The following is a 16,443-nucleotide window of genomic DNA, read 5'->3' as shown; positions in this document are numbered from 1 at the left end:
TCGATAAAAGCAGATTGTAAGGAATGGGCCCGCCAGTGCATTCAATGTCAACGCTCGAAGGTGTCACGCCACGTATCCGCGCCGATCGGAACATTTGCTCCACCATCAACAAGGTTTGAACATGTTCATATTGACATAGTCATAATGCCCACTTCCGAAGGTTGCAGATACTGCCTGACGATGGTAGACAGGTTTACGCGTTGGGCTGAAGCTGTACCCCTAGAAGATCAAGAAGCGCCAACTGTGGCCCGTGCATTTTACGATACGTGGATCTCACGATTTGGTACACCATTGCGAGTAACCACGGACCAAGGGAGACAGTTCGAGGCACACTTGTTTAAACAGCTCAACCACGTGACAGGCACAAATCATTTTCGGACAACGGCGTACCATCCGGCAGCCAACGGCATGGTGGAGCGATTTCATCGGCAGCTAAAAGCCGCCATAAAGTGCCACGAAGACGAGCGATGGACAGAAGTGTTACCAACAGTACTGCTCGGCATTCGAACAGCGTGGAAGGAAGACCTTCAAGCATCGGCAGCAGAGATGGTGTACGGTCAGCCACTGCGTATTCCTGGCGAGTTCCTGGTGTCACAATCAAGATACGGGGAGAACGAGAACGCAGCGGAATTCGTCAAGGAACTGCGACGGCAATTCACCAGTCTACGCCCAGCTCCCGGCTCACGGCACGGTGGTAAGAAAACTTTCGTTTTTAAAGACCTTGCTACCACTGAACAGGTGTTCGTCCGGCACGACGGGCCCAAGGCGCCGTTGCAGTGCCCGTACGAGGGACCCTTCAAGGTGGTCAGCCGCAAGGAGCGGACGTTTGTGGTGCGCATCCGGGATCACGACGTCACCGTCTCCATCGACCGCCTGAAACCGGCGTTCGTGATGGTGAATCCTCCAGGCGAGCCAGAGGAAGCACCTCCAGCGTCTCCAGATCATCCGCAGCTGGACTATCCGGATCTGGGTACACCGGAACCGATTGATCCAGTTCCAAGCCAACCGATATTGGCTATTCCTCCAGCGGCCGAGCCATCAGCATCAACCAGTGCCGAACATAGCTACAACCAGCCGCCTACCCAACCGCAGCCCAGGGACGACGCGTGGCGCACGAGAACAGGGAGACGGGTCCGCTTCCCAGACCGTCTTCAGAGTGGGTTTTCGTGAACTCATTCACTGGTAGGGGGGTGATGTGGCGGTCACGAAATAATTAGTTAAGTTAATAATTATTAATTGCAGTTTTTTTTCTCATTATTTTATATTTAAATTTATTTATATTTTAAAGTATTAAAAATAGTCTAGCGTTAAAGTACGAGTAATATTTGTTAGCATTTATTTCACAGTAGACTTAGGAACCATTGTTGTAAAGTACTTTTAAGTTTGTTAAGAAATTTAGTCAAGTAGGATTAAGTAGTAAACATTTGTAAATATTGTAACCCGGAGTGTTTTTTCCCTCCGACCCATGGGTTTTCCCGAACCCATGGGTTTTTCCTAGCAGCTGTTCTACCTTTCTTTTTTTTACGTTTTCCTAATTTTTACGACTTCTTGCTGCTGTCGAGCAATAAACCCAAACGGATTAGGGACCCACGGTCGCCCGGCCAGCGACTGCGGGGCCCACTGACGTCATCGTTTGCGTTGTTGCCGCGCCCTACCTCTATCGATATATTTTCTTTTTTCCGAAGACGTTCTTTCGACAACTTCCGCAAATCTTCGGGGTTTGTTTTTGCTCCCACTACTACCCTTCGGTACTCCTACGAATATCAGAGCCCTGATACCGAAGGGCCCTTTTCTCCATCAGACACTTCGACCTAACTCCCCGTCTTGAGCATCACACTCCGGGTGACTATCGTCGAATAAAATTGTTAAGTGTATTTCAAATCGTTTTATTTAAAAGGAACCAATATACTGCTCCCTTCCTCACTAAATATATAATTATATATGATTATATTTGGTCATTTTTCATATATGAGTATATATAATCGAGTTGTATATAATTATATATAATTTTATATGATTATATATAAAAATTTTTTCTCGGGAGTTGTTACCAACATTCCTAGAAAGTTGACGATAATCGACTGCCGCAACCTGACGCCAACTTTCTGAGAAAATTGAAGTCAACTTTCTGTCAACTAAGGGAATGCCAGCTGTTGTCACACATTTTCTCAGAAAATAGGCGACTAATTGCCGTCAACTTATGGAAATGCCAACAATCTTTGCGGCCAACTTGATAACAAGTTGCTGCAGTTGGTTGCCACTAGCTCGCTTCCAACTTGATTATCAGAAATCGCTTATGGCTGAAGTTGTATATCTCAGCTCCACTTACTTTACTCCTCATCATAAACCAACTCAATGTAAGCCGATCTGATTTATTCTGATTGCAATCGTTTTTTCGTCGTTTGTCGATCAATGTCGGTCTATCAAAGTTGTTTGTGAGTTAATTGCTTAATTATGAAATAGTAAATAAAAATTAGCCTTTAATTTTTTCCAGTTGACCCCTCTACATCGATATTTTATTAATTTTTCCATTTAAATCACTAGGAAATCATTTGTCGATGATTGCCGGTTAAAACAAAGAAAACAGTAATTTATTTACAATAAAAATGTAATTAAGAAACTAGATTTGCCATTAGTAGTCTTCAATAAAAATAATATTTTTTTTTGCATAACGATAATAAATCTTCCGATTAAAAATAATTATATGTTTCCATTCGTTAAAAACCCGATTTTCAAATTTTGCTAATAAGGTATTGACAAGTAGCGCCACAATGTTAGATGTACGAAATAACCCTAAAAGCCACCTTAGCTTGAAATTGATAGTAATTTGATAATTAAAATTATCGAAGTTTGCTGTCCAAATTAGCCGACAATTTGATATCAAAACTTGGAAAAAAAATTAGCGGTTGATTTTTCCTTAACTTAGAGGTCACTTTTTGATTACTAGAAAAAAACACTAATAAAAGTTCCCATGAAATTTTCGTCAAATGTCTGATAACTTCGGGCTTTTCCGTTTTTGCCGGTATTTTGTATACGACTTTTAAAATAAATTTGGATTCAAATTCGGGTAGTAAGTTTACGTCAAATCGCAAGTTTTATGCAAATTCTCGTCAATAATGGAAGAGCCCGAAGTTAACGGACATTTGACGAAAATTTCGAGGAAACTTTCGCAACTTAAATTTTGCTAACTAAACTGTACAATTAGGGAATATCCTTACAATTAGCATTGATTTTTTATAATATTACTCGATTAATATTATTGTACGAATAATTATTATTGTACGGCTAAGTAAGTAGAGCTGATTTTGGTACGTCCTAGCGAATATAACTGCAATATCAAGAAGTTTAAATATTTTAAATAGACACCCTAATACCACAGTTTGTTTAGCAAAAGTTTCCTGGGAAATTTCATCAAATGTCCGTCAACTTCGGACAATTCTGTTTTCGAGGACAATTTATATACAACTTGTTATACAAGTTTACGTAAATTTACTACCCGAACTAAAATGCAAATTCATTTCGAAAGCTTACTAGAAAAATTTTTCGTCAATTTCCAGGTAAATTTTTGCTCCAATTTATTGTTAGTTTCACTTGAAAAAATGTAAACTATTTTTTTATATTCAAGTTGTAGACATTTTTAAGTATAAATTTGATTACTTTCTTAAATGGTAAGAATGGACATTACCGACTTTTATGTGCAGCAAAAAGTGTTACCTCGAAATTGAGCAAAAATTAACCGTAAATTTTTCTTTTTTACTTTTGCTGTTAAATTGGCGACAAATTCGTGCAGCAAATTTTCAGTAATTTCAATGTAAAATTACTGTCAATTTCAATCTAAAGTAGCTATTCGGAGTTCTTCAATTTAATTTTATTTAAGCTAATTGGTAAAAAATTGACATTAGTTTGATTGAAATAGTTGTCAAGTTTTTTCTTCTACTTAAGACAATTCGCATGCAACTCACAACAACTTCAAGTAAAACTAAAGTAATATGTATAGTTTTTTCTGTAGTATTTATGCGAAATCGGGGAAAATTGATTGAAATTATAATAATGAACACTGACGTCAAATAAAGAAAATTCATCTTAAATATCAAAACGGATTTATTTATGATTATGAAACGTATTTATTTATGCTCATAAAAAATTTCCGCATGAAACTATAGTAAAAATTTTGCTATAAAAAGATTTCAATGTTTTACTCAATCGTGGCTTTTCTTATAACTTTTTATTCTCTGGCAGTGCCCCTAGAGCATGAAAAAATTTATAAAAATGTCTAAATTGGGGGTGCTACAGTATATGCTGGCCTAATTTCATTATTTAAATTAGTTCTTATAACTAAAATGAATAAAGTTTTATAATTTTAAGACGAACAATCAATTATCTTTCGAATAAAGAAAGAATTTTCTGAAAATTTATTATTTTAAAAAAGTTTTTAAAAATGAGAGCTAAAAACCACTATGTTTACGGTATAGATACACGGTAGGCTCGCGCCATGACACTTCACACATATGCATGTGATTGAACGTGTATTTGGCGTGAGATACTACCGTGTCTCCTGATTATTTTTAAATAATTTTTAACCGGCGTCGAATTTTTTTACATATTACAATATATATTTGTTTAATATAGCTGAAGAATGCGCATTCGCGAAAGCATTAACATATATACTCTTGCATTTATTATCTCTTGAGTTGTAAGAAGACATTAACCTTTTAACTGAATTAAACATACGTAATATTACAGCCCTATGAATAATTTTTTTGAACTTGAACTACAACTGAAGGGATACAACCACTATGGAAACAAATGTTTGCATGAACTTACCACTGTCCTAGCTTCTTGAGCTAGCCGATGGGCATACTTGGCGATCAACTTATGTTCGTCGTCAAGCCTTGAAGAGTCAAAACTTTTCAAGGTTAACTGGCTATCCAAAGATGCAGTATCCAACCCAATAGAAAATCCTGCATCTTGAAATCCATTGTGAGATGGCAACGGAGATGGTGGCCTAAAGTGAAAATCATATATTTCAGAACTGTTAACCTAAATTTGTGATATATTTATACACGACTATGTCACTACGTATATTTTAATAATTTATATGTTCATAACATTTACACTTGTTCTGTGATACCCTAGTAGCAATATTGATTGATGCTTGCATAAGAATTGTTTACAATATTGTGAAAATATGATAAACAATATTGACTGAAATTTTGTATAAGACTCTCGAAACATATTTCTTGCGCAAGAACTGAACAATTATTGCCCCAGATTATTGTTTCAGAAACTTGCGGAAGACTGCGCCAGAGAATAATCAAGATCCATTAAGCTCCCCTTTTCTATCTTTTTATGCTACACCGTTGAGTATAGCGGTTTCAGAGATTCTCATTTTATTTCGGATTACAACTCGAACACTCGTTTAAAATTTACTTTTACCAGTAATTTTAGTATTAATAGATTGGAAACCAAATAAATTGAACAATAACTTGACTATACAGACGGAAAAATTTTCTAAAAAATTAATTTTCGTCTTAGTCAATAACTGGCATTGCTTACAAAATATTAATAGCCTTTTAAATTAAATTAAATATTTAATTGAATTTCTGATGTTTCTATTACTTATATCTATGAAACTTTTAAAAATACGAAAATTTATGTCCTCAACAATTTTATAGAAAAGAAAATTTATTTTTGAATAAATATTTACCGGTCTGCAGCTTTTGTTAATCTTTTACATTACGCCCCCTTAAACTCTTCCAAATAATTTAAAAAAAAAATTAACCCAGCCCTCAAGATAGCGCAAGTTTTAAATGGGAAAAAACATGCACTTTTTAAATTAAACTTTGCGAGCATCAAGGAATTTATTTTTATGATCAACAATTATTACAATAATTCCCCGACACTTCAAAACAGCTCAAAATCTTGTCGTAAATGGATAAAATTATTCATTAAAAATTATATGGTCGACTGTATTTTAATAAATGTACTATAATAACATACAAAATCTGTGTGTGATTTTATAATTATTTTATCCCTCGCGGTTTTGATTCACCCTGGAAACACCCCGGAAACACGATGGAATCACGGTGGATCCACGGCGGTTACACGGTGGGTTTTTTGTCATTTTATCACCGTGATTCCACGGTGATTACACGGTGTACCCACCGTGATTCCACGTACACCGCGTAATCACCGTGGATACACTGTGGAATCTCGGTGAATACACCGTGGAAACAGGGTGGGTACACCGTGTTACCATCGTGGAAACACCATGTAACCACCGTGTGTATACACGGTGATAAAATGGCACAAACCCACCCTGTAACCACCCTGGATCCACCGTGATTCCACCGTGTTTCCACTCCTAGGGTGTTTCCAGGCTGATTTAAAACCGTCAGGGACAGCACTTAAAAATAAATTATTATAATCGAATATAAAAAGTCGTTAATTCGTAATTAAAAAAATGGTTAAATTCAATTACTGATCTCCAAAACTATAGACAAAACTGACATAAATAACCAAAATGATCACATGATGTTTCGTTAATTGTCAACAAACAGCAAAAAATTAGAAGAAAAGAAAACGGAATTTGTTCGGATCTAAAAGTAAGAAAATACACGGAAAAAAAATTCGACGAAAAATTCCAATATTATTATCGTAATTCTGGACTATACTTTTATTATCTGTAGCTTTCAAATATATGATACGAAAATTTACAGATTTAAAAAGATTCTTTACTATTCAATATCGTGAATTCATTAAGGGGGTGGGAGGGGGGGGTAAAGGCTAAATCGTGAAAAATAACGCTTTTTTACGAATTTTTTTTAGACGTATGGATTGAGTTAATTTATTGCAACCTTTTGAACATTATTAAGTATAGATTCAATAACATTGAGTAATTTTTTTATGCAAAAGTATCCACAAATAAGCCGGTGACGGAGCTTTTCCCAGAACGTCTTTTAAAATAGACGATTTGCGGTGAGCACTGTATCTCAGTTGGAAATTATTTAAAATAAAAAACCACTGAAATTTAGTCAAAGCATTATTAAATCCTCCCCCCAATGTTCTCTGATTATCTTTTTTTTTTCATTTTTTATTTTTTTGTCGTCATTTAAAGTAAAAACTGCTATTTTTTACGAAAATTTGCTTCATTTTGGAGTTGGGAAATCCTCTTGATGTAAAAAAAATTCTAAAACTCAACGTTGGGAGGAGGTATTTTATAAGAAGAAAGTGTGTACCAAGTTTGAAATAAATCGGTAATCTAGTTTATAAAAAGCAGTGCTTAAATACTAAAAGTAAAAAAGTGCTTTAAATGTTAAAAATGAAAAAAAGAAAAAAATTTTTTTTTCAACTTACACAAAATTCTGTAAAACAGAACAATATAGGTTAGAACGATCACCAAGTGAATATACTGTATATCTGCACTTCCTTTCCGACCATCCGCAGTTATCAAAGCTACAGTTTTAAAGAAGACCAACTAGTTAATAATTTTGAGAGTTTTGCTCTGATCGACTTCAAATTTGGAGACTATATTCTTAAAATGTGTAGCTATAAGAAAACCAAAACAAAAATCAGATTTTTAGCCCTTACCCTCCCTCCCTTAAGAGTTCGTTGTATTAAATTCAATAAGAAATACTGCAATCCCGTGAAAAATTCATCATACATGGCCATATATGGCTATACATGGCTTGATACGGCCATATATGACTTGATATGAATATGTATAGAAATTTTAACTAAATTAAAAAAAAATTTTTTTTTTAATGATTCTGGCGACGCAGAGATTATCAGATATGCAAATAATTTAATTCCTAATCGAAATGGAAATTTTTAATTCAGAGAAAAAACGCTAGACTTATTAATGACCACACCCGCTTTAGTAGGATTCGAACCCGGGACCTTCCGTATGAGAGACCGACGCTTTGACGACTAGGCTATGCGACCGAAAGTTACAACAAAGTTTAGTTGTGCTACGAAAGGTTCAAAGAATATAATCACTTTCGAAAAAGCAAAAAATAATCATCAATATGCTATTAGTGATATCAAAACAATTTCCTTTTTTTTTAACACGACAACATCCTGTTTATAAGTAATTGTAATAGTTGAAAAATTAATCATACATGGCTATGCATGACCATACATGGAGCATATATGGCCATATATGAATCATACAAGGCCATATATGGCCATACATGGTTTTGTATGACTGTATATGGCCAAGCATGACTGTATTAAAAAACTTTGTATGCCCATGTATGGCCATATATGCCCCATGTATGGCCATATATGTTTCATATATGAGCCATATACGGCCATGCATGGCCATGTATAATTCATTTTTCACGGAATGTTACTATCGTAAATAGTAAAAGAATAATAAATAAGACTTAATTATAATATTTATTCTGTTATTCTTTGACTTTATTTATAGTGCTGCCTCTATGTTTTTACAATACAAACCACAAAAATTACGATAGTTAAATTGTAAATTTTCTGAAATGGTATAGTATATGCCATCTGAAGCGTTTTCGTATGAAAGACAAATGTTGTCACAATACCATGATGCTTGTGTGAGTGTATACATTAGACTGGGTCAAAAAAATTGACTATTCCTTTTTCTTACCTATATCGAAAATATTTTTCAGAATGATAAAATAAATATTTCATGAAAGTTTGAGTGCTTAATATTAATTTTAAGAGGTCTATCATCGCTATTTTAAATTTTAATTCATAATTTTATGTTTTACGTCAGAAGAGAGACCATGATAAATTTTTGAAGGAAATTTGATGCTCTACAAAAATGGTCTCTTAACATTTTTTGCTAAATTCACTTCTTCGAAAGTTATTCGGGTTATTCAAGTCGTTTTGACTCAACTTCAACCTTGAATACCTTTCGAAGAAGTGAATTTAGCAAAAAATGTTAGAAAACTTTTTTTGTAGAGCATCAAATTTCCTTCAAAAATCTGCCATGGTCTTCTTTAAGTAATTATTGATTCGTTAGTTACAAAATTCAAAAGTGAAAATGTTCAATCGAAAAAATATATCAATTTATTAAGCTTAATTAATCGGAAACGGCTTGCTTGACGAAAATTTCCAATCAGACTTTTTTTGTAGGGAATTTAATTTTACATAAAAATAAGTAGAAGTTATTTTTTTTTACTCCCATGTTTTAGCAGTTTTGACGTAAAACATCAAATTATGAATTAAAATTAAAAATAGCGAAGATAGACCTCTTAAAATTAATATCGAGAGCTCAAACTTTCATGAAATTTTCATTTTGTCATTCTGAAAAATATTTTCGATATAGCTAAGAAAAAAAAATAGTCAATTTGTTTGGCCCAGTCTAGTATATATAGTCGTCCGGATGAAAATTTTGGATTTCGCCCTAACACAATTATTCCACCTCTACCATAATATTTCGACTTACGCATGCGCGAATACAAACATTGTGGTAGAAGTGGAATAATTATGATAGGGCAAAATGCCAAACTTTCGTTCGGATGACTTAATTTTTTTTTTTTATTACACTTGAATTTTTAAACAGAAGAACCCATATGAAAACCACTATTCAAAACCTTTTTGTTCAATTGCAATTCATATAAATCAAAAACTGACAATTCATAAAAACATATAGCAGCCATATTTTTTTATGATTGTTATTATTTTATTTAACTTTTTTTTTTATTGCCAATTTTTTTTCTTTTTTAGAGGGGCGCCATCTCTCGACCGCTTTTTAAATTATATATTCATCCAATTTAAATTATTTTTCAGCATGTATGAACGGGAGTGAAACTGTTTTTTTTCTATTTATTATTTGATTTTATTGTTTTTTAAATCGATACTAAAAAAAAATTATTTGTGTTTAATTATAATTACTGAAAAAATATAAGAGCTGAAAACCAATAATTCGTAAAAAATTTAGCTTCCTTTTCTTTTGCACAACTAATTGTTTATTCTTTATATTTTATTTATTATTTTTTTTCATTATAAATATATTCAGTCTGTCCTAACCCCAACAACCACTTTTTGATAAATCTTTTTACTTTTCCGGCGAAACTGTCGGACTAATCATAAAATGTCATAGAATCTTTTTTGTAGACAACTTTATTTCCTATAAATTATTTTTGATAAATTTTTTTTAAATTCTGCATTATATTCTAGCTATTATTTTCATTTTAATACCAAGCTTCTAAAAAAATAGTGTTCTGATCGATTTTTAGAGCTAGGCATTAAAATCGAAATAACTAGAATAGAGTGTAGAATTTAAAAAAAAATTTATCAGAGATAATTTGTAGAAAATAATATTGTCTACAAAAAAGATCTCTTGACATCTCATGATTAGTCCGATAGTTTCGCCGGAAAAGTAAAAAGATCGCGAAATTTACTCTAACTTGACTTCAAGCTCTAATAACTTTTGAACAGATGGATTTATCAAAAAATGATAAGAGACTTTTTTTGTAGAACATTCAATTTCCTACAAAAAACTGTATTGAAAATTTCTGAATTCTCATTAGTTGACATGGTATAAAATTCAGAACGAGCAAAAACAAGTTCTTCGAATCGTATCGAACTTTGACGTCGGATATCTTGTGAATGGTTGAATTTATGCAAAAATCATAAAAGACTTTTTTTGTAGATCAGTAAATTTGCTACAGAATGTTTAAGAAGAGATTTTTTTTATTTGGATTTTTTCAAAAGTTATGTATTTTTTACCATGTTACTAAATGAAATATCGAAAATTATCGATAGCCACCTCTAAATATCAATATTAAGAACTCAAATTTGAACTGTCACCATATTTTAAGATACCCTTTCGATTTTTTAATGTTTATTAAAAAAGAAAAATATAGTCCTCTAATTTAAAAGTCTAATAAGCACCTATACTTAGTGGTGTGAAGCTGGTCGTCAGGTCATTTTTTGACCTTCACGTCATGGTCACAAGACCGTCAGCGGACCGTTCATAAAATGACGGATCGTGACGATTGTGACGACATTTTACAAACGCCTTTCTAACTTTTATACAAATTTAAATTTTGAAACTGCCATTTTCTTGAAAATACTACGGGATAAGAATACGAAGGGAAAAATAAATTTTTTAATCATTTGCAAAAAAGATTGCGTTTAATCATCTAGCTAAATGCGACTGACCAAATTCATGACCAAGCCCAAATTTGTGACCGAAAATTTATTTACGGTCACAAATCATCTAGCTAGATATGACTGACCAAATTTGTGATGAAAAAATTTTTGACAGTCCGAAATGACGAACTCTTACCGGAAAATTTGTGACGGTCATTTCAGATTAGAGCAGGCTCATCATTTAGGTCCGTCGGTCACAAAACCGTCAGCGGATTGTCTTGTGACCAAAACTCACAATGACGGTCATTCCGTATCACTACCTATACTTATTAAAAATAAATTTAAAAAAAATATCAGTGGACATGTGCGTGATGGTAACATATGGAAATAAATTTGTACATAGAGAAATCGGGTAGATCGATGAAACTAATTTTTTTTTGGATTTGCTGGGTCTCGAATCTGGTTCTTCATGGCTGCTAGGCAAGTGTCTTATCCACTAGCTGTTACGCTGTACATAGAAGCCAGAGGTTTTTAGGTACCATTTGTTATTTAGACTGGTAGACCAGGGCTTTTTACTTGAGTATTGGCTGAATCTTGGCCCAAGACTGGCAAATCAAGATTCGTCACTTGAACGTCGGTTGGATCTTGGACCAACCTCGGGAGACTGAGCTTGGGTAGCCCAGTATTGTGCCAAGACCAGCCCCGTTGTCAATCTTTTTTTTCCTACAAGGGTAGTTTGCAACTTACTTGACGACAACTTGTCAACAACTTTAGCTTTTATATCTGTTGACTACAGGTTACCGCTAACTTTCTGAGGAAGTTGGCACCAACGAACAGCCGAAATTGGACGACTGATTTCTGATAAAATTGAAGGCAATTTTCCGTCAACTATGAAATTGTCAACTTTTGCCACCAACTTTCTGAGAAAGTGGCCATCAACTTATAGAATTGCCAACTTTTACCTCCAACCTTCTCAGAAAGTTGCTATCATCTTTGAAAATGCCAATTTTTGCAGCCAGCTTGGCGACAGGTTACGGCTGTTAATTTGACGCAAGATGATCGCCAACTTGGCTATCAGGGGAGGTAACTTTTTACTAGAAAAAAAAAGTCGGTAATGTTCATTCTTATGATTCACACTATTTCAGAAGGTAAGGAAATTTATGCATAAAAATATCTAGAATTTAACGGTAAAAAAATACTTTACAATTTTTCAAGTCAAATTAACAATAAATTTATATAAAAATTTGCCTGAAAATTGACAACAAATTTTTTGGAGTGAACTTTTCAAGTGAATTTGCATTCTAATTGGGGGAAATTTACGCTAAATTGTACAGCAAGTTGTACATGGGGCGTTCCACGCCAAATCAGACGGTTTGAAAAAAGTGTTTTTTTTTTATTTCCTAAATTTTGTGATATGTTTTAGTTTCCTTAAAAATCGCTTTTCTGGTAAATTTTGAAATTTTTTTGGAAACTCGTTCAAATGATATCGAATTTTCAAAAAAATCGTTTTTTTTTTTTAGTTTCTCGGTCATAACTTCTTCAAAAATGGTTCAAATTTGACTTTTTTTTCTAATTTTCGTTCTTAAATTGCCTTTATTGAAAAAAATACAAAAAAAAAACATTTAAAGTATTTTTGATAAAGATTTTTGAATTTGTAACAGGGTAAATTTATGAATGTAAATAATTAATTTGAATTTAAATTTCGTTCCCGCCAATAACCGGCCAACGATCTCGTAAGTTGCGAGTTAGTGATACGACTAGTCACCGGGTGTCGCATGGATCACTAAGGCCCGTCCGTTCGTCATTTCCTTAGGTTAAGAAAGTGGGAATAGGTTTCCGGGGAAGTGAACTGAAAGTGAGACGATATAAGGGACTGCGGAACGTGAAATCGAGAGAGTTGTCCAGACGACGACACTGGCAGGACGCAAAGGATAACTGTTTGGTAATTATCGATTACCGATCTGAATTTCCCGCGATCCGACGGGAGTTCAGCCGCTAGCGCCCATCCGGTGACGCAGCTAACTCACCCCCGGCAACCGTTTTTCTCTTTGCTGCTACGACGCTGTCAACAGTGAATTCCTTTCTCAACGTACAAAACATTTTTCACCGCAAATTATTTCACCCTGTCAAGGATTAAGAAGTTCCCAGAACGTGCTTAATTCACCAGGTAACCATCTTGCCAATATAATTTATTAGATAGTTCTGATTCAGACGCCATCGGCTCAACATCATTAATTCTAACCTGTTCACGACACGTGGCTTGACCACGGCGTCGTTTTTTCTAAGTGCTGCTCGGATCAATTGTGTATAATTGTTATTGACAATTAATATTTAACTTAATCAATATTGCTCAATTAATTTATAATTAAATATGACTGTTCAATTGATTTTGTGATCATGTGCTCGGATCAACGTCTGCTACGCTCGGCCCGGACTGGTATTTCCACCGGGTTCCTATACTTAAATTACCTACAAATAAATTCTGTTCAATTAATTAATAACTAATTAAGTTGTGTAAACAGTTGTTACGCTCGGCATGGTGTGATACACACATCCATGTTCAATTACTCGGATCAACTCAGTGTATTCCTACGATTTCTGATCGGATCGATTACATATATAAATCTGTTCAGTAATTAATAATTACTTAAATTATAACATTTGTTACGCTCGGCGTGGTGTGATACACACATCCATGTCCTACTCATCGGATCAACTCAATACATTCTTAATTCTTATAATCGGATCAAATTTACTTTTGTTCAAGTTACTGTGCTGTGATATTGTTAATATATTAATTGTTTTTTTCATACTTGACTATTATTATTTCACGACCTTCTAACACCCAGTTCCGGAAATTAAATAATTAAATTTGTAAATAGATAAAGTTTTTACAATAACCAAGGTAAATATATAAGTCTACGTCCGCTTCACGTGGAACAAGGCGATTGATTAAATAAAATCTAACTGTCTAATTAATTATCAGGCCTTTGGGCCGGTGATTACAATAATTAATAATTTAATAAAATACTAATGCGTACTGATCATTGACAGGTTATCAATTGCTAAAATCCATTGTTAAGCGAGAGAGAGTACGGGTGAAATTTCGAGCGGCGAAGCTAAGGAAAACCCAGAGAAGCAGAATAGCCCGGACATCGGCTGGAATTTTGAAATTGTTGGAGTTTTCCTCAAGGTAAAATTTATAATTAATTAAGGCCTCTAATTTAATTATTAGAGGGCCGAATTAATTATAAATAAAGTACTTAATATCTTTCTGCTGGTTTCGTGAAATTAGATTGGTAGCTCAAGGCCCGTCGGCCGGTTCAACCATGTGTCTCGAAATTTCCGTCGTCTTTTGCCGCGTATTCGCCATCTTGTCGTAACTCTAAAATTATTCTATTCGAGGCCTCTCGGCTGGAATAAAATAATTTTCCGCGTAAATTGTCCGATAATTAAATTCAATTAAATTCAATATCAATTATAAAATTATAACAGGCCTGTCGGCCGCGTTAGACAAAATTGTCCGTGTTGTAAAATCGTAAATTCAGGCCTGGTGACGCCAAATCACTGGATGAATGTTCTAGTCAATTTTAAACGTAATTCTAGTCGTTCTGTGATAATAAAATAATTTTTATAATTATAAAATAAGATTTCTAAATAAATAAATTAGTGTTGTTAAAAGACGCTAGAAAATTACAGTAAATGGTTATTGAGAAAATTGAAAGAAACGGATTATTTTGTCATGAGTAAAATCGAGTGAATATATTTTTGATAAAAGTAGTAGGCAAATTTATCTGTGGAAAATTAATTATTTAATGATTAAATTGAAACCAAAATTAATTAATTAATAAATATAAAATGAATTAAATAAGTCAGTGGAATTTAATAAGAATTAAATATTGGTGAAAAATTTATATTGGAACTTTTATTAGTAAAATTTTTATATTGAAAAATCAAGTTTAATAATTGAGTAAAAGAAAGTGATGTCATTGAGTACAAAATTAAATAAAGTAAAGTAGAGTCAATTAGAGTAAGGAAAAACTGTGTCTGTGATTTAGGTCCGGTGGACAGGTTAAGTTCTTTTAAATAATTATACATCCAGGGGATGATTTTAAAATTAATATTAAGGTTTACGGTCCAGGGGACGAGGTGTATTTTAACATGGGTGTGTGGGTGTGGCTAACGTCCAGGGGACGCATATTAGTTTGCCATAAGAAAAACGTCCAGGGGACGCAATTTAGTTTGCCATATTTAATCGTCCGGGAGACGAGAAAATTATTAGTTTGTCATAAGGAAATTTAGTTTGTCATAAGTAATGTCCAGGGGACACATTAGTTTGTCATAAGTATCTTAGTTTGTCATAAGAAATAATTATTGTCATAAGGTTGATAAAATAAAGCAAGGTGCTTAATTTAATTTAATTTGGATTAACATTATTTCAGCCTACTCTACGATTCCTCTCCTCTCTCATAAAATATTACAAACGACCCTGAGTAATAAACTAATCTAATTTAATTTAAATAAAATCATACAACATCCGATTCTGGAAGGCCGATTCCATCTTCCAGTGGCGCCCTATTATTCGACTATAATACTAGGTGCGACCAGACTTGGCAAGAATAATCTCTCTGTCATAAATTTTAAATTTTAAATCGAATTTTGAAAAATGTTTGTATCTTTCGATTTTTTTCAAAATTTTTTATTTCAAACTTCTATTTATACCTTAATTTTTTGGAGTGAATATTCGCACTCCTGTGTGGATGTAAGCGGATATATGTGAATGAATAAGTAGATATAAGAAAATTAGAGAATGTACACAAAAATGCAGAGTAGATATATGTGAATATAAACGTAAATGAGATACCTACAAAGAGGCATAGAAAATAGCCACTGATCTTTGAGAGAATATTGTATGTGGTGGTAAGAGTGGATATAAGAGTGGATGTATGTAGAGACAAGCGTAATAGACCTACTTTCAAAGATGTATTGAAAATAGCCACCAATGTCTGATAGAATGTTGTATGTGGTGCTAAGAGTTGATATAAGAGTGGATGTATGTAGAGATAAGCTTAAATAAATTACTTTCAAAAAGTAATAAAAAATAGCTGCTGATCGTTAAGGGAACATTGTATGTGGAGGTAGGAGTGGATGTATGTGGATATAAGAGTAAATCTACTTCTTCAAAAATGTATAAAAAATAGCCACTGATCTTTGAGGGTATGTTGTATGTGGCGGTAAGAGTAGATATAAGAGTGGGTGTATGTGGATCTGTAAATTCAGATCGTGACACAAATATGATTTTCATTATGAATTTGAATCAACAACATTAATCACGACAAAATTATGAGTCAATCAAATTTTTAT

The 16,443-nt window shown here is 33.6% G+C and overlaps 1 protein-coding gene across 7 annotated transcripts in view; it reads right to left on the bottom strand.

Moving 5' to 3' along the window:
* LOC103570417 (dystrobrevin beta) overlaps positions 1-16,443 on the bottom strand; it is a 156,714-nt gene that overhangs the window by 73,143 nt on the left and 67,128 nt on the right. For all 7 annotated transcript variants that reach the window (XR_008404454.1, XM_053742585.1, XM_053742581.1 and 4 more), the window contains one exon: positions 4,825-5,005. Coding sequence is in view for 6 of the 7 variants with exons in the window: in XM_053742585.1 (XP_053598560.1) it covers positions 4,825-5,005 (181 nt within the window). In the remaining variant the exon portion in view is untranslated. The remainder of the gene's footprint in view (positions 1-4,824; positions 5,006-16,443) is intronic.

The sequence above is a fragment of the Microplitis demolitor genome, chromosome 1 (assembly GCF_026212275.2).
Source record: "Microplitis demolitor isolate Queensland-Clemson2020A chromosome 1, iyMicDemo2.1a, whole genome shotgun sequence".
Lineage (NCBI taxonomy): Eukaryota > Metazoa > Arthropoda > Insecta > Hymenoptera > Braconidae > Microplitis > Microplitis demolitor.
Note: the sequence above shows the minus strand (reverse complement) of the source record. Positions and strands in the feature narration are given on the sequence as shown.